Source organism: Heliangelus exortis, chromosome 2 (genome assembly GCF_036169615.1).
Source record: "Heliangelus exortis chromosome 2, bHelExo1.hap1, whole genome shotgun sequence".
Classification (NCBI taxonomy): domain Eukaryota; kingdom Metazoa; phylum Chordata; class Aves; order Apodiformes; family Trochilidae; genus Heliangelus; species Heliangelus exortis.
The window spans coordinates 8,612,905-8,632,802 of NC_092423.1; the positions used below are offsets into that span (position 1 = coordinate 8,612,905).

General features: G+C 39.3%; 1 protein-coding gene across 1 annotated transcript in view; it reads left to right on the forward strand.

The window, feature by feature from the left end:
• Positions 1-19,898, forward strand: part of DPP6 (dipeptidyl peptidase like 6) — a 393,798-nt gene that overhangs the window by 340,586 nt on the left and 33,314 nt on the right. The window contains 7 exon segments of the mRNA XM_071734726.1: positions 714-811; positions 5,637-5,760; positions 6,584-6,622; positions 11,029-11,136; positions 11,704-11,795; positions 13,078-13,125; positions 15,254-15,372. Of these exon segments, the coding sequence (XP_071590827.1) occupies positions 714-811; positions 5,637-5,760; positions 6,584-6,622; positions 11,029-11,136; positions 11,704-11,795; positions 13,078-13,125; positions 15,254-15,372 (628 nt within the window).

Genomic DNA, 19,898 nt, shown 5'->3' on the forward strand with positions numbered 1-19,898 from the left:
GAAGGAAATTATAGTATTTAGGCTTCCTTAGAATATCCAGGATGACTTAGTGTCGGAGCAGGTCTCGTTGTGGAGACACATTGTACCTGAGCATTAGGCTGAAAAGATGTAAGAGCAAATCTCTCCTTGGTTGCAGAGACACCTTCCCATAGCAATACACCACTCCTGGGATTTCCCACCATAGGACAGTCCAGAAGTTCACTGCGCTGCAGTCATTTCTTCTGGACTTCTTCCTTTATGCCCTGGTGACCTCCCATGTTGATCCAAATTGAACCCTAACGTAACAGCAGAGTTATCCACACACACACACGGTTTTTGCAGAAGGTAACAGTGGTTCAGCAGGGGATGCCCTTTCCTTCAGTACAAAATGCATCAGTATTTTACTGTATCTTCCATCAGCACGTTAGAGAGCCTTGTATCAAAAGAAGAGCAATATTTATAGTAGCAATGAAAATTAGCATCTTTCACCAAGGCTAGAGGGGTCCCAAGTAAGATTCCCCCATGGTTCTGCCTATCAACCTCTCCACACCTCTGTGCTGCACTTTTCCTGTGAGTGACAGCAGCAGCCCAGGCTGTCCCCTCTTACAATGGGAGTGTGTTTTATAATCCATAGGGATTATAAAATGGGGGATTATACAATGATAAATCAAACCCATGCTGTGTTGTGTAAGATATGGTAAATTATTCTTTTATTTATTTATTTTTAAATCCAGGCTGGCATGGAAAACCCAACCATTTCTTTGCATGTGATTGGTCTGAATGGACCTACCCATGACCTGGAGATGACTCCTCCTGATGATCAGAGGATGAGGTAGGCACTTGCTTGCCCTGGGATGATGGACCTGATTTCTCTCATGGTTTCAAATCAGTCCCTGATTTTTTCAAGATTATTTTATAGTGCTTTTCTCTGCTGATGATGAAGAGTTTTATTTCAAATACATTTTGCTTGAAATGTTTCAAATTGTTTTTCTTCTTACCTGTATTTTTACAGAACATTATTTTTTTTACTTGCAATCACAGTGACCCAGGCTAACTTAATAGTAGGTTATTTTTTAAAGAACTTGGCAGAATATCCCCATATCCATAAGAACACATTTTATGTGTAATTCCAGGTATTGTAAAAGGAAATATTGCCTGCAGTCTGTGTGAAAGACTATAATATACAAAGAGGGCAGCCCTGCAACAAAGCAAACATGAGCTCACTCCTTCATGAGATGAACAGAGGAATAAAACCAGATGGATATTCTGCAAATACATTGCCCAATATGCAATAATAATAAAATGTAAAGCTTGGGTTTTTTCTCTTTTTATGGCAAATGACTTTTAGAGGTTGGCCTGCAATTCAGCCAACTACTTAGACACCCATTACTAATTAAGTTCTCAAGTTTGCATGCAGCAAGAGTTTCTAAGTTTGTCTTGGACTTCAGTACATCCAACACTGTCCAAAGCTTGAGCTACATTTATGGGTCTGTGAAACTTGAAAAGAATTGTTCAGGAGAGAAAGAGCTTGAGGTAATGCATGGCAATCCTTCCTGAAAAGCTGTTAAGATTAGAATCCAAACTCAGATTTCAGTAGCTTTGATTTAACCTTGAAATAACTTTGTAGGAGGCCAAGAGAAATCAGATTCTGCTGCTGAATCCAAAGTATCCAAAGTGACCCTTACGAGTTTATCCCTCACTTGTTGTGTTGAAGCCTCCAGCCAAGATTCATGCTCACCTTTTTTTAATGATTGCTGAATTTGATTGCTGGATCTGTACTTCCAGTGCCCGTAAAGATAGAGGTAGAGCACGGAGCTAATGAAGCAGAGCATCTTGGAGGGCTTGGGAGGGTTCAGATATGGTCTTGATTATACCTGGTAGATATTGGTAGACTGTTGACAGTCAACTGAGAACATATAAAATCAGTGAGATTATTTATGGTGGGAGTTGCCTTTCTTTGCTAGGAAAGGTAGTGTCAACCTCAGAACCTATTTTTCACTGAGTAACTCTGAAGTGCTGCAATTCAAGTCAATTTCTACAACAAAAGATGTATAACCTGTATAAAAGACCTGAAACCAAACCCAAGGGGCATAACTGCACTTGCCTTTCAAGAAAACAACTCCACATCTGTACACAACAGCCAGCCCTTCAGGATCACAATATTCCCATCACAGTAGCAGAACAGAGGCTTCTGGACAGTATCATTTCCCTGTTGCTAGCATACCCTGTCAACTGAGAGATGCAGAAACATTATAATTACAGTAATAACTTCAGAGTGCAGGTTCCAAGTGTTGTTAATGAGCTTGTCCTGTATGGTTATGAGTGGCTGTAATTTATTTGGTTGCAATCAATATTGTAAAATAATGCAAAATATATCATAATGAATTAGTCTCTGTATATTTCACCATAACCAGGGCAATTCCCATCCCTAGGGTATGATGTAAGCACTGCTGCTAGAGCAATGGGGGTGTGTTTTCATTATGCATATGTTTTCTAAAATGGGAGGATTACTGTGATAATATTTCATTTAAAAAGACAAGAGGGATGAAGCATAAAGTTAGTTACAGGAGGCAGTTTCAGAGACACAGGGGAAGCTGGTGATAAGGATCTTCAAGCAGAGCAGCCCTATCTGAAGCATTTAAATGTGCTTAATCTGGTTATGCAGATGATGTATGGGCAGACAGGTATTTCTTGGTGTTCTTTTTATCTGGGTTAATGTGTTTTAGTACAATTAATAAAGCTGAGAATGAAATGGAGATAGGCCAGGGTCTTTTTTCTTCCAGAATTAAAGGAAGTCAGAAAATTTCCACAGAGTTGGGATATTTTTCAGTTAAAAAAAAAAATTAAAAAAAGCAAAGCCGATGATGGAAAAACATACTTTAGGAAAAAATGTAAAAATTTGATAGTTTTGCTTTGTAAAAATCTTTCATTCTGAGCATTTTTACTCCTTCAAATTTCCTCCAATGGTATCCTTTTTTGTGAGTAAAAGAAAGGGGAGGGAAGGGCTGGAAACTTCAAGGGGAAAACCTAATTATTCCAGCATTTAATGTCTGACAGATTTGGGCTTTTTTTTTGTAAAAAGCATTAGAATGAAAGAGTTACATCAGATGGTCAGAATTGGGCCATGATCCAGTTTATTTTTTCACATCATATTTGCTTCCCAGGTGGCAAATTAAAGAAAGATGTTATCTCCCCTGAGTGCAGAAATCATCACTGGTCCTTGTGTAGGTCTCAAACAAATAAGTAATGGAGATAATTAGAAAACTCAAGTCTGGATCAAAGGCAGGAGCTGCCTGTGGCCCAGGGATCATGGGCTGGGCTGCTGCCTCTCCTTTGGCTACATGATACATCACTGTCTGTTCTTTGTGGTGTTTATGGCTTTAATATTGTATTACTGTTGTCATACTTTAAATATTCATAATATAGATTCATATTTTAGATGCATACCTCCAGAAGGCAACTGAGTAGAGTTTGAATAAGGGTGATGCACAATAATCAGTCTGGGATGACTGCAAACCCAACCACCAACCTCTTTATTGGGATGGGGAAATCCACTGCAAAGCTCAGCTTCACTGCACCCTTCCCAAAGGGGCTCAGGCTGGTAATTCCTTTCCTTTGAGAGCTGTAACCTGCTCTGATGTGGATGTCTACATACAAAGTGGCTGTATACCTGCTGGTCTAGTTTTCACACTATGGGAAGAAACAGATTTTCCTTAAATCAGCTCCATTTATAAATCTGTGACAGGTCAGGCCAGGAGGACCTGGGACATACACTGACTCCCTGTTCCTCTCCACTGGCTGCTCAATCAGTGCAGCTGCAGATGTTTAACATTTACTGCCATGAATCACACCTTTCTGTCTCATTTTCCTCTGCAATGGGAATCAGAAAGCTTGGTTGTCCTGCACAAGAGATGTGAAGTGAGTTAAAGACTCCCCTGAGACCAGAATAATGCTCTGCAGTTGTCTGCTGGTTGGAATGTCCGTGAGCTTGATGGCTACAAAAGGCTTTGGGGAGAAATCGAGACTCTATACCCATCTCCAAGGTGGTAGGGAAGATAATGTTTGACCTAAAATAATAATAAAAAATGCCTGAGAAAGAACTCTGGTTCCTGTGTTTAAACAGAGAGAGATGTGAAAAACTGAATATACATCCTTCAAACTTTAAATTGGATTTATGGCAAAAACGCTCCAAGCCACAACATGTGCTAAATTCACATTCCTTTTCTGGGGAGACTGAATCTGTTCAGTTAATTTTGGAGAGAAAAAAGAGATGGTTATACAGTTCAGCTTTGTTGATTTTTTTTTTTCCTCTTAGGTCCCATGCCGTTGCTGCTAGAGACTAAAATTACAATTTTATTTCAGGCACTGGATTTTCAGGCTCCTGTTGTCTGACCTGGAAGTATGGTTCCTTCCAGTGCTGAGGTCTTTTGTTATATTCCCCCAGCTAATTCTGGCACTAAATATTACTGAAAACAAAATCCATTTCCAGCTTGTTATTTTGCTAGACAAATGGGCCTTTGTTGCTTTTGCCCTTTCTCTTCAGTATATGCAGGAGCATTTGCCAGAACACAAAGTACTCTCCAGTGACACAGCACATTAATTCCAATGAGAGCAACAATTCCTTATACATATTTTATAGCAAACAAATGGGCTAATGCATTTTTTATACACTGTATGCTGTGAAAAGTCATGTTGCAATCCATGGATGTCTTTGGCCCACAGAGCCCAGCTGTTTATTATAACATCACCAGCTTTGTCAGCTCAGCCAGAGTTTTACCCTGCAGGTGAGGTGGAGAAGCCCTGAGCTGCTTCAAAGGTGGACATCCCTGGGTACCACCACATCCCTGGGTACCACCAGAGACTGCTTTTCAGAAGGCAACCATTAGTGTATTTATTCCTGATCCTATATTTTCCAGCCCATCCTAGGTGGCTCCATTGCTCACAACTGCGCAGGACTTTTCCTAAAGATGTTAATTCCAGGACTGAGCAGGACTAGTGATTTACTCCAAGTGTTATCCAAGTGTATGTCCAGCAATAAGAGGATGGTACAGGGAGTGTGTGTGGGAGGAGGTTTTACTGATGCAAATTGTCACATCTCTGATGATATCTTTATGGCAGCCAGCTGTATCAGCTTTACAGAAACCTCTGTCTAAACTCTATCCTCCTTGCTATTTTCCTTTTAATGCAGCACTTGTGGATATTTTGGTGTGTAGTAGGCATATTTAGAGGCCATTAACTCTTCATAAGCATAAAGAATCCATCCATCAGCAGTGACAGGTCTGAGTCAGCCCATTAGCATGCTCAGAATGGAAATTGTTTGCAATTTTTTTCCACCTGTGCATAAATTTGTAACTCCAGGCATTTCAGTCCTTCTTGGAAGAGTGAATAGCTTGCAAGATTCTTTATCTCTGCATTCGTCTCTTTGAAAATGACTTTCAGAAGTGGCAGATAAAACACCTGCACAGCCCTAAAAATGTCATTTTTAGGGGCTGAAATCTGTACATAAGGAAGCCTGGAGACATCAAGACGTGGAGTTCTCAACAAGCAGACATCTCTCCTGGACCATTCCCCTGCAGCAGCTTCCAACTGCTCTGCCACGTGGCAACTCATTCAGATGTCAGTACTGTGATTTGTTTTCTGTACACCTCTCTTTGCAGGGAATACTACATAACCATGGTGAAATGGGCAACCAGCACCAAGGTAGCAGTGAACTGGCTGAACAGGGCCCAGAACGTGTCTATCCTGACACTCTGTGATGCCACCACAGGAGTCTGTACAAAGGTAGGAGAGATGAGCCCAGTCATCACTTGCTGTCAGTGTGCATAATCCACACAAGGAGCACATATATCAGTTATTTTACCTGGCAAAAAGCTCAGTTGTCACATTTATTGAGGCAGACGTAGAATAAAAACAATGTTTGCAATATTTACCTGTTTTTTGCTTTTCACAGTTTCTAAAAATCCAGGAATAGAAAGGCTCTGAGAACACTCTGTGTGTGTAAGAGAGTGGTTCCTTGTCTTGAAATAGCTGTATACATGCACAAGCATACTCTAGCTGTTTGCAAACTGAGTATTTCTGCAATATTCTAATTTAATGGCATTAAAAATGGCTTGTGCTCATCTACCACAATGTCATTTTAGTTAATTAATACTTTCTATACACGTATTAGTATAAGTGGTGTACTGATATAACCACCTTTTCAGCAGGCATAGGTGTTTCCACAGTAGAAGGGGTTCTGGTGTATCTATCCCTTGAAAAAAATTATGCAATTCTCTGCATAGAGCACAGATCTTTCCTTAACAACTTTCATTTCAACCTTTATTTGCCTCTTAACAAGCTTTATTTCTTAGGGGAATATTATATCTTGTGGCTTTATTTGTTTTGTCTGGATGAGGAAAAATGATTTCTTGAGTGAGAAAATGTTTCTTCATCAGACTGGAAAGACAGGGAGAGCAGCCATTGGATTATACTCCTGAAGCACATATTTTGCAATTTCTTTGTGCTTCTGCATGAATTTTCAGGTTCAGTCCAACTACTTCCTCCACTGATGAGTAAAATATGCTGCAGACAAAGTATGGTATTTAATGATCCTGTTTTGTTTCAGAAACATGAAGATGAAAGTGATGGCTGGCTGCACAGACAGGTAATAGTGATCTTGACTTTGTGGCCAAGTTTTCAGTAAATTTTTTTGTCCTTTGTTTTTCCCTCAAAGAGAGAGACTGATTTCCAGAGCTGAGAAAGAAGGAAGGTGGCATAGTTTGTATTGTAGAAAACAATTTTCCAGTAGTAAACAAGTTTGTTTTGGTTTTTTTTTCCCCCTAACTTAACACAAGGAATATATGTCCCCTAAGCTTCCAAGTCCAAATTTGAAACATTTCATATTTTTGTCACAGATCATTTAGAATATTCAAGAACCTGTAGACAGCAGTACCTCAGTTCAGAGCAAGAGCAATGATCTCTGTTCCAGTGGCAACAGGCTGGGTCTGACCCAGATAAAAAATTACTTTACAGAGAAAATAGATTTTGTGGTCCAAGTATTTCAAATAAACTTTTGCTGCTATACTCAAGTAAAGAGTAAAAATGCTGCTGAAGTATTCTTCACATTCATAAAGGCAGTGTAGACTTGAGTAGCCTCAAAGACAAGCTGAGTCAAAAGAAAATTGAATTGCCCATATTTTGTATCTTAAAAAAAAAAAAAAAAAGCTTCATAGGATTCATTTATTTTATAAATCCAAGGATGTTTTTAATCCTTTCACTGCTGTCTACTGGGACCATCATTAATGCAGTACAGTGAAACTTGTGATTTTCAACTGCTATGGTTCCTTAGTCATTTCCCTACTATATGGACCTTCATTAAAAGATGCTGCTTTGCCCTGAATAACTGGCTGTAAAGTCTCTAACAGGTCTGCTCCAGGGCAATACAATTTGTTTTACTGCATCTCTAAACATCATCTACTTAGTTTGTAGTTAGAGAAGGATGTTCATTAAGGCCCAATGAGACAGACTCCTCAGCACTAAACTACAGTAACATTTGTTATGGACTTTTGTAGACATTCAGTAGTAATTTTCAAAAGCCTTTCTAAGGGTTTGAAGAATTACAGAGCTCTTTAGCCTGTGTTCTGACAACAAAATTACTTAAAATATTACTTTTGACTGAGTTTATGATTACTAGGATAATTGTATTTTCTATATTTATCTTTTACTGTATGACACATTGATCTAGATAAATGGAAAGTTATTTTCCTGCCACGTGTGTCTGACTAGGAGAATGATGTGAAATGTTAAATGCTAGTGGGAGTCCCCTGACCTCTGTAAAGAGGAGAGGAATTGCACATTAGGCAGCTACTGAAGGAGCTCAGGAGTGTCTCAGCTCAGAAGGAAGACTTCTTGTTTAAAACTTTTTAGTATAGGGGTAAACACATGAGCCAGGTACCCAATCCCCACTGAAGTTAAAAAGCACATTGAGCAGTGTGATCAATGGATCTTGAGCATCATTCAGCCCACCCTGAAGAAGACATCCAGTGCCTGGTTGGTCAATGTTCTGTACACCCCAATAACCAGTCCTCCTTTTGGGAAGTACCCCAGTATTAAATCAGTAGGACTGAGGATTCTAACTGCTTCCTTCTTTCTTTAATATACTTCTTCAAAGTACTCCATTCAAAACCATACAAGAGCTTCCCCTCTTTCTTGGTTGTTTAAGTACACCTGAAATAGGTGCAAATTTCACAGTAGGGTGGAAGCAGGAGACAAGGAAAGAAAACCATCAGAATCAGAAGGTATTCACCAGGGACATAAAGGAGGCTCCAAGGATGACAGGTTTGACTTTCCCCAGGTCTGAAATAATGGGAGTTCTGAGATAGCACATATGACCCATGAGTTTGAATATTGTTGTAGTAGCATCTCAGTGAGATTTAATAGTCCGTGTATGGAAGGTCACAGCAAGTGATCTTGTGTTCCCTTCTGGACTTATGAGTTAATTTTATTCAAGTTCAAAAACTTAAGAGAGCATCTCTCCTACACAGACAAAGAGAAACACTGGTGTCAGTGTCTCTGTAGCTGAAAAATAGGATAAATTACTCAGAGTGAGAAATATACAGCATTTATACAGCCTTTATAGAATGTGCCTGTCACTCCTGGTCAGATGATATGACCAGATTTTTCAAACCTTTTGCTCTAATAAAAACAGGCACATGTTCACTGAAGCTGCCTAGGGATTTGGGGAGATTTTAGTGCTTTCAGTCATATTTGTCTGTGCACTTCCAAGCATAAAAGGCAGACTGAACTCATACTTTTGCTTAAATATAAAAATAATATATAATAAATATAAAATAATAAATAATAATTTAAATATAATAATAAATATAATAAATACAATGATAAATAATAAATATAAAAATAATTTGAAACAGTAATTATAACTGTAAACAATTTTGTTTCAATTTTTTGTGAAGAAGCCATTTCCCAATAGTGCCAGTGATGGTCATATCCAGACAATGAGTCAGCAAGGGAGAAATAAGACAATTTCTGAGAACATGTTGAAGATAAACTTTAATAGCATTCTAATTGGCTTATTTATTTAATTGTGAGTGTGGTCTGAACAAATTTAATAATAAACCAGGGTGCATTTCTAACACCACCAAAGGCTGAAAGCTTAAACTCTCTGTTTGTATCACACAGAGAATGTTTCAGTCACATGCCCAGTGGAGCTCCTTACAGTATAAAATCCTGTTCCAAAAGCCTTTTAGCCTGACACCCTCCACCCCCCCCTACACTTGCCATAGGATAAGTCACCATCTCTGTCAAGATCCTAACCAACAGGATCAGGTTGTTCAGGTTGTATTAATGCAAGTCTTTGCAGTAAGAGGAACACACAACCAGGCTGTCTCATAACATCAGCTGAGTCCTAAAGCCTCACATCTGTCATCTGTGCCAGGTCTCTTCTTCCCCCATAACTCTGAATGAACCTCAGACTGATCTGCCCGAGTCTGCTCTCCCTGGCAGAGGTGTATGGCTGGGATATATAAAGCAGTAGGCACAAATATAGAAAGGCAGGGTGAACTCATTGCTATTTTCCTTTGTAAAGGAAAACCTATCAAGCAGAAGGCTTGCCCAAGTTATCAGAGTTGCTTTTCAATGAGTTTTTTTCCTGTCATGAAAGACATTTGGCAATAATAGAGAATTTCGTGTTGCAGGTTCCAGGACAGTGTCAGAAACAAATGAAATCATTATTTCATAGACCTGCAACAAGCTGTAAATGGGCATCTTTTTAAAATATATTGAAATGCTAAGCAGAGGAGAATAAAAGCAAAACCAAACAGTTTGAGCTGTGTTGATAAATCTGATAAACAGGAGAGAAGAATTAATCAGTAAAGAACAGGGAGCAAAGGAACATACAGCAAGAATAATATATCAGCTTATGAAAAATAAAAATGTTTATTTCTTTACTCTAGGTGTTTGTGTTAGCCATAAATCTCCTGATACAACCCAATTCTTGCTAGTTCAGCATGCTGTCTTGAAATGTGCATAGCAGAAACCTGGGGTGTTTGCTAAACACTGAACCAAAGAAGGACCCAGAAGAGACTGAGCACCAGTCTCCCTGTTGACTGTCTTTGAAGAAAAAGAAGAAGCCATGATGCTGGGCTAGGGCAGGCAGGGCTCAGCCAGACCCAGAAAGGTTTGATATCACAGGAGAGGTTCAGCAGAGTTTCAGCTCTTGTTTTAGTCCCAATTATTCAACATGCAGAGTAGAGGAGCTACAACTAGCCAGTTCCCTTGGTATAGCACTACAGTGTCACACCATATGGACCATCTGCTTTCCCTTCTTTTCTGCTATTCAACCATCTCCTGCAGTGGAGACTTCCCATATGCCTTGGGGTTCTTGTACAAAAAGAAGATGCAGACCCTTCCAGGAAATGCTTGCTCACCCTATGTGGTGTTTGATTTCCTTCTGCTGTGTCTCTTCTGTCCTTGGTTGAAAGCTCACCCAATGCAAGTCAATCATTGCATTTACCTGGGAGCTAGATAGCAAAGACAGTTTTGCAAGATATCCTCCCCTTCATAAATAATTCAGGGAAATAAGCATTTGCAAGGGAGCAGCAAAAGACAGCAGTTAGATGCTGTTAGTTGGGTTTCCTCGAGGACAGGAATAGATCAGTTCTTCCAGCAGAGTAAACAGGATTTGTCATACTTATGCCAGGGAGATTCAAACCATTTCTAAAGGCTTTATTCCAACTGCCCCAGACAGTCAGCACTGTGTGTGCACTTTTTGCTTTGCAGCTGGGAATTGACATTATAGCCAAGGAATTCTCCTTCCTGCCTGTCTCCCTGCCTTCCCACAGCAGAAAGGCTCCTGTTTTCCCCAGAGCCAAAAGCAATAACCTTCAAAATCTTCTCCATTTTGCAGAGAGCTTTTTGTTTGCCTCAGGTTGCTGTTAAAGGGCACTCTCTATTTGATTGTGAATTAATTTCAAGGGGGTATGCAAGCACTGAGCTTTAATTTAAAACAGGATAAATTGCCAGTAATACAACCCTTAAATTTGCTGCTTACAGAATGAAGAGCCAATTTTTTCCAAGGACGGACGGAAATTTTTCTTTGTCCGAGCCATTCCTCAGGGAGGACGTGGGAAGTTCTACCACATTGCCATGTCATCATCACAGGTGACTTGCTGCCTGCCCCTGCTCTGGGTGTCACCTCAAGCAGAAAGCAGTAAGAAGTTGTGTCTGAGCTTGTACCAGTGAAACTGGAAGGTGCAAAAGTAGAATGTGGGTCGTGGAAGTAAAAGAAAATCTTCAGTGATGGTTTGTTTGGCATGGGGTAACATGAACTTCCAAATAAGATGCTTAGAAAAAAAGGCAACCAACTGTCTCTTCCCAAACAATATCATTGCTTTGGTTTTGTATTTCAATGCCTTCTTAGTTGTGCATAAATAAGTAAATCCCTGCACTGCCATAAGGGATTAATCAGAAGGTTGTGGGCATCCTGGATTAGAGGAAGGGGTTTGAGGCTTTTCTGTGCTGGATTCATCCCATTATCTTCAGTGGAGCTATGGTTAAGATTATCCTGACCCTCTATTATATTTTTATGCCTGCAGATTCATTGAAATAGCAGAGGGAGGGGTGGGAATTGCATCAGTACAGTTTATTTTTAATATGCAACGGATTCTGCTCAGATGTCTTATTTTAAGAATAGAGAAATCTAATTCTCTTTTCTTTCTACTATTTCAGCCCAATAGTAGCAGTGATGATTTACAGTCTATTACATCTGGCGATTGGGATGTGACAAAGATATTGGCATATGATGAAAAGAGGCATAAAATGTAAGTAATAAACTGACAAATCAGCCTTTATTTAGCCCAGGACTATAGGGTTAGTTACAGTGTTGTGTATGGATCTGAAGTGTATGAGCACAAGGAGATGGAGATAAGAGAGGAGGAGAAGCTGTCTCCATTTTGGTTTAGCCTCTCACATTTTTTCATATATCTTGTTTTATTCTCTTTTTCCCTGTATCATTCAGACCTCTGTGTGACTATGAAATACATTTATGTAGAGGAGTGGTTCCTCTCCTACAAATTCTGATATTAACCTCTGAAGGAAAGAAGTCTATTTTCGTTGTCGACCTAGATAAACAGTTTTAGAATCCCTTTTTGGCTTGCAAAAATATCAGTGCATTAGAAAAAAAGTATTTCATTAGAAGACTAAAAAAATCCCTTCTTCACACTCACCCTTTGTGCTTGTTAAATAACATATGTAAATGTTTACTTTTAAAAATGCATTTCAAGAAATTACATACAAAAACGTTTGGAAGGCTTTTAATAATCAAATGCCACATAGGTTCCTTTCCAGGCGATGTTTCAGGTGGATACAAAGCTCTCACCTCTCAGTTTCTGAAGGTCACTGAACAGCTGAGTAAAAAGTCTCTGGAATAGGATAAATGCTGCATTAAGAGGACGCTGCTCCTTCAAGGGTTTGAATGCCCTCACTTAGCAGTAACTTCACTATGATGTAAGAGTCTAGGTCATAAGCTGGCCCCAAAGTCTTATTTGCATTTTATCTGCCCAGTCAAGCACCAAATACCACCAGAAGCTGTCACCATGCAAGTGAGCTTTTGCTGTGTAGCCAGAAAAGGAGTTCACCACAGTCTCAGCAGAAAGCAAGGGCAATGAAGTCCTCTCCAGCTTCATGCTGTTTTCTCTGAAAAACCAACACTTGGATTCAAAGAGGATGTTCCAGTGGGTTTAGCATCAGCCCCTGGTAGCCATCTATCTGAGCAAAGAATAGTGACCAGAAAAGTAAATTGTTCTAGACAAGAAAGAAAGCTTTTTAAAGGATCACTCGATCCTTTTTGATCTGCTGGCATTACTATTTTAGCACTCAAAAACTTCCATACTTGTTTTAACTGCAGAGCAGCCTACGATGTAATTGCTGGAGCCTCTGCAGTGATGTGATCCTCTGTATGTTTTTCTAATTCAATTTAAACTTTCCACACCTTTAAAAGATCAGGAAAATGGAGACACGAACAAAGATGTTGATGTATGAGACACTTGTGAACACCCTTCTAATGATAAAATTGCCTTTCAACTTTTTTTTTTTTTCCCCCAGTTATTTCCACAGCACAGAAGATTTGCCAAGGAGGCGACATTTATACAGGTGTGTGCTTTGCTAACTTCACACACAGCACTTACCATTTTTTCAGTCTTACGTGAATCATTACATAAGTGATTGAAATAATAGACAAACACAGCTTGTTATGTGTTTGTCTTTAATGGCATGGCAAGATCTTGCAATGTGTCACTGGAACAGACAGAATGCTTGACATTAGGAAATTATTTATATTTTCTCATTTTATTGCAAGTTTGAAATTGGTCTCAAGATTGATAAACTGTCATAAAACTTGCCAATAGAACTGGTTAACACTTGAAAGAATCCAGAGCTACATAAACTAGTGGTGTAAACTCTTTATACTTCCAGATAGCAATTTTCATGGAAATCTAATAGCACCTCATGTCTTCGGACAATTGAAAATTAAACACAATGTGTTTTGTTTGCAAATGTTTTTCTACATTTCCAGGTGACATTAGTACCCTCCCTAACTGTATGATGAGTAAAGGCTACTTTATAGTAAGCTGTTGTGTAGCTTTATAGTAAGTGGTAGTGTAGCTGTTGGGAAGTATAGTGGGAGCTGATTACAAAGGGGAGGAAACCCAAACTTTTAAATAATCATTTTGGAATCATTATTCCATTTGTCCTTTTTTTCTTCTCAGTCACCCTGCTGTCATCTCAGCAGATGAGACAGAGGACAGAGCTGGTGATAGCATCAGGTGATAAAGGACAGTCAGTACATTTTCCTTCTCTGATAGGATGCTACACATTTCTTTCCTCAATGGGAAGAGAACTAGAGAGAGCTCAATTACCTGTAATTTAATCCCTTGTTTCTTTTGAGACCTCTGTGCCTGTTCACTGCATCCCACAGCTTTTTTGAACGTAGCTCAGCTTAGTGTCTATTTTCTTGAAGAAAAAAAAAAAATTATATTGACGATTTATTTCTGTTGCAATGGGAAGAAAATCTCATTTTAGAAGCTGAGTCCAGGTACAGATGCTCAGGAGCCACTGGCATGAGCCAAAGAGTTTTCCCACCCCTCGTGGCTTGGCATGCAGCTCATCCTGGTGCCTCATTAACCTCGCTTCCTCACGGGCAACAGGGAAAAGAGGTGCCCAAAATGTGTGCATCATTGACCTTACTTTGATTGTTTGGTGATCTTGGCATCACTTCAGGTATTTGATTTCTTGCACTGGGTTGGTCTGACTGTCTCTCATCCCAGTCCAAGGGTGTCAGCTCAGCAGTAAGCTTGACAAATATTCATTGAGAGAACTCCACTGGAGCCCTGTCAGCTTATATCAGATGAAGATCTATTTTTTTTAGTTTATGTGGTATTTTTTTCTTTTTGTTTCTGATTTGGTAACTTTAAAAAGAATTTAAGTCATACACATGAGCTAAACCTATACGGGAATCCAAAAGCTACTCAGTTCGGTTGCTGGCCCTAAGCAGGTTGCTCAGCCTCATCTCTTTCTGCTTTGAAAGGGTAGCAAAAAGCACTCGTCTGTTTTACAGTAATACTGGAAACATCTGTTACTTAATATTCTTTGCTATTGCAGTGCAATATGTTATTTATTAATATTTGCTAAAAAATTGTGATTCATTCTTCAACATGTAGTAGAGACCTACAAAACTCATCCCAATGTATGGACAGGCCACATGACCTTCAAAAACAGATCCCCAAATAAAATATTCCCTTTCTACTTAGATGTTATGAGGGCTACTGTTTAAACCCCCAAAAAAGGGCTTTGGCCTCTGAGACAACTGCTAGCAAATCAGTTTCTGCTAGACAGCCAATATGAAAGTTAAAGAATGCAATTCCAGCTTTTTATTGTCTGTTATAAGTATAGAAATACTGCCCTGCTGTTTCATGCACTCATTCACTGAATTATGGATTCCTCTTGTTGAACTGCAACCATCATTTTCTTTTAAAAACTCTGCCTTCCTTCATAACTACCTGACCTTGCAAAAAAAGACACCAGTATCCTTTTCTATATTCTCCATTCATGGGGAAAAATAGTCATTACTGCTACTTAAATGCAGCTAAATGGAAATGCTTTGTCTCTTACTAGTGCTGGACACATTATATTTATGTTCTTATTGTACAGTAAGGTTCAGGTAATGCTGTTTCCAGATAACATTTGCTCAGCGACCTTCATGGGCTTGCATTAACTTTTTCAGCTCAAGCACAAATGGGAACTTCAACAGGCAGTGTCTGTCCTGTGATCTGATTGAGAACTGCACTTACTTCAGTGCCTCCTTCAGTCGCAATCTGGAATATTTCCTTCTGACATGTGAAGGTATGTTGGGTTTTGTTACTGCAGTCGTTGTGCCTAAGGAGAAGATTTAGAGAGAAGATTTAGCATTGATATCTTCAGTTATCCTATGTATCTGTGGCCATAAATACCCAGATCACTTTCCTTTTGAAGTTAACTCTTACTATATTTTTTTTTCTTTTGTGTATTTTTATTTATAACTAGAAAGCAAATTTTTATCTGTGCATATCTGACTATGGAAGATAGAGGTACATTCCTCTAGCAACTGAAAGCATCCTTAAGTTAAAGTAACAGCTAAGCCTAGAGTACATAAAACATCAGAAAGTTCATGAGGGATAAGCCAGTGAGGTGGATTTAACTGCAGGTGACTGGGACTGAGTTCCAAATGCATTAACTCATGCTAGTGTTGTGAGCAGGGGGATTCCAAGTAAGTTGCAATGAAAAGACTGATTGCCAAGAAAAGGCAGTTTCCAGAAAGCTACCCAATGGACAATATGAGTACAGAATATCAAGTGTTTAACCCTTGTTCATCATCAATTTACCTAAACTTGGAGTAATCTGCTCTGAGAGATTTCCTGTGCTGAAAATGCCTTAATCCAAAAGACTAATGATGGAGGACATTTCAGGAGAAGAGTTGTAAAAGTTTGCTTTCTCCAGCTCTCTTAAAACAAACACAGAACTCCATAGCATTTAATTCAATGTAGTTCTGCTTAATTATCCTAACTTGCACACACAATGTAGACTCACCAGTTGTTTGCTGCTGTGATTGAGGCTGCACCACTGGCTCTATGCCCTTAGAACAAGTCTTTCACAGCAGCAAGCCAACACCAAGTAACTCCTACAACATTTATAGGTGTTCTGCAAAAGCACATGGCAAGACAGGACAGAGAAGCAGCATTCCCAGTACAATGGATGAATTAATATAATGGACCACCTGTAATTATCTGAATCTATAATTGTACAGAAATCTTCAGAGAAGTGTCATTTCCCAATAAACAGTCAGTTTTATAGTAGATGTTATTATGTTTGTGAAGATTGACTCTTTAGAAGAAAAATCCTGTATATTTTTCTTCTTCTTTTCATTTCAAGAAAAGCTGTCAACAGCTACCAGAGAAACAATTTTTTTACCATGACTAGAAGCTTTTGTGAATAACAAGATTAATGTTTCTAAAAGGTATCAACGGTTATGGGGTCACATCTTTAGATTATATTAAAACTCCTTCACAAAAAACCTGCAGTGATACCTGAAGAGATGAATGAGCTTTCTTATTGTGTGCATTAGTCCCAGTAGACAAGATAATGACTTCGCAAACCAAACTGGGGGCCAAATTCCCAGCTCCTGTAAACAATACTTTTATTGTAAAGTCATTATAGTCAGATCTGTTTACATCTGCTGAATATATTTTTCTCTGAATTTTCATTATACTGGACTAAATTCTCAAACTGTAATCTCAGTGTAGCACAAACATAGCACACCTTGAACTATGAAACATCTTGAGCTATGGAACTGTTGTCAATGTCACCTTAGCAAAGTAGGTATACCTTAGAAAATACAGAAGTATCATTCCTTATTTTATATACATTGGTTGCTTAGTCAAATCTTACAAACCTGGCCATCTGTTTTAGAGAGATTAAGCTGAGCCACAGTCATGTGTGTCTCTAAATTCAGATACATTTGTAAGTGAAGATAGAAAATAGATAGAAGATAGATATTAGAAAGAATTTATTACAGAGAGGGTGATCAAGCATTGGAATGGGCTGCCCAGGGAAGTGGTGGACTCTCTGTCCCTGGAGACATTTAAAAAGAGACTGGATGTGGCACTCAGTGCCATGGTCTAGCAACTGCAGTGGTGGGTCAAGGGTTGGACTTGATGATCTCTGAGATCCCTTCCAACCCGGCTAATTCTATGATTCTATGATTCTATGAAAATAAATCAATGAAATGGACAGAGTGAAACTGAGGTATGGTGGTGGTTAGTCTCTAGTCTTCTAAAATAAGAAATTATTTTCAGGCCATAAATATTTAACCATGCATTTTTCCAGTGGACAGCTGAGAAAATACTATTTTTTAAATTATTACAGGCTTGATCAGAGTAAAATAATTTATATTTAGCTGCCTTTGAGGGTACATATGGGTGTGGCATAAATTCATACTCTAGATACTGATGCAAACACACACCTTTGTAGGCAGTCACAGAGTTTACTCCAAGACCTTAGTGCTGGGTATTTTTATACAACACAGATGGAGAAGAAAGCACCAAACAGCAATGGGTACTGACTGCCACTCTCTGGTCATTAACATCAATGCCATCTGTGATGGGTTTTTTTGGGAAGCAGAGGTGGGAATTCCTGGCAGAAATCCTTGAGCAGCAGATGTTGTAAGACAAACACTTGTCCACTCTGGTGAACTGCTGCTGCTCCACATGTGTGATCAGCTGAGGAGCAAGCAGGGCTTCTGGATGCATCCTCATTCCACCAGCTTTTCCAATATATCCAGTATATATTGGATATATATATATATATATATATATATAATTAAGTAGGATTTTCTCCTAATCAAGAAGGCACCAGAGCATGACTGCTTATAAGAAGTCAGGGAAAACAAGGCTAAGCAGTCTGAGGAGTTGTGGAAAAAGAAATGTCCTACTTGTGGGTACAAATGATTCTCCATCAAACTGTAACAGCTCTACCCTACTTGTATGACTAAAGGATGATTAATTTATCCACAAGTCTGCATTTCAGCCAGAACAGATGTTTCCACTGACCTGACCCACTGCAGCTGTAACAGGAGTTTCTCTGCTGTAAATGTACCCACAGCTGGTATTTCAAGTTAGATGGATCTTACTTACATTAAAGGTGCTAAAATGTTCCTGTAAACTGCTTGAAAGCAAAGAAGTTGAAAGACTTCTGACTTTCAGTAATGTAAATAAGGAGTAACTCCACTAAATGAAACAGAGTAATTCTTCTAAAAAAACCAAACCAAAACAAAACCCAAACAAAAAACAACAAGAAAGGTCAATACCTTAAAGGCTGCACGTAACTGCCTTAAAGGGTTTTGGTCGGTCCTGCAGAATGTGGTTAACAGGAGTGCTATCTGGCAGAGATTGAAATGAAAGAAGTAGTATGCTACAATAAAAGGTAACCTCTCTTTCAAGAGGACAGTGTAATGCCTCGTGTCAGGAGACAACATTTATTGCAATCACTCAGTCCCAGAAGGCTCGTTACCTTATTTTTTATTTAATTTTATATGCTCATGATTGAATTACTGTAGCAGGATCTAAGGAAGCCTGATGCTTTGCAGACTGCTGCTAGATTGTCTCCTCTAGAAAGTGTTTAAAAAGCAATATCTGCTGCAGCAAGGTCACTCCTACTGTCATTTTCATCATAAAACATGAGCTTACATTTCTCTCTCCTCTCATAAACCAGGACAGGCACTGCCACTGATTCTAAGAACTGAAAGATCTGAATGGAAGGGTTTTGCTACATGATACATAAATATAATTGAGGATGGGGTTTTCCCAGCTGGAATGGGATGTAAAAATCTGTTTCATGGAGAAGAGGGTAAGAAATTACAAGCTTTGGCTACGGAAAGCAATTTATTCCTGTTCCTTTGGTGAGGCTCAGGCAAGTGTGGTGCCTGGCTGAACGACAGCAAGCAAGTAAATCACTAAAGCCCATTTTTAAGTGATAGCTCCTTCTTCTCTGAAGGATGAAGTCTTATCAGTGACTACCACTGTAGTCAGCTATGTAGTATTTTAGTATTTCCCTCTTTAAAAGGGTGCACCTCGTCTGCAATGACTCTTTCCATCACTCCCCAGCCAGCACTGTTACAACTTGAGTCCAGACGAGGTTGTTCCCAGGGGAGGAAAGGATGGGGACAACCATTCCTATGGCAAGATAACTTGTCCTCTGACACTCCATGTAGCAGGTTTGCTTACGTTATCTTCAAGTCACTAAGATTTTTGCTTGAACACAGGTAACTGGCAAAGAAATTCTGGGTCCTGGAGTTGAAGCCCCTGCTATTGGAGAGAGTGACATTTTATCAGCCTTTTTCATTACTTGGTCACTCTCCATCAACTGACCTCATCCATAGGTCTGCTGATACTGGCCAGCTTGTTGATCTTGGGGAGGTGTGATGCTCCCCACCAAGGCTTAATACCTTCTAGCTCTGAGACAGGAGGTGAGGAAGGCCTTTGGCACATGCATACATTACTGCAAATAATGCCATAATAATATAAGGTAATACATGATGAAAATCATGGGGGCCAGAGGGAAGCAGGTGTCCATGGGTTGTCTACCAGCCTGCTAATTAAAGTTCTCCATAATCATGGATTATCAGGAAGGGTTTAATCATTTTTAGGGATGATTTTAGGGAAGAAAATTGGTAGTTACAGCAAGGGAAGATGTCACTGTAGTGTGGGCTAAGAGAAAAACCACTGTCTCATGCTGGGCACCATTGCTGGCAATAGAGAAGTGCCTTTGCTGCTTCCCAGACTTCACATTATCCTTTCATTTGTTGAGTAGTTTGGGGAAAATCAGCTTTCACTCAG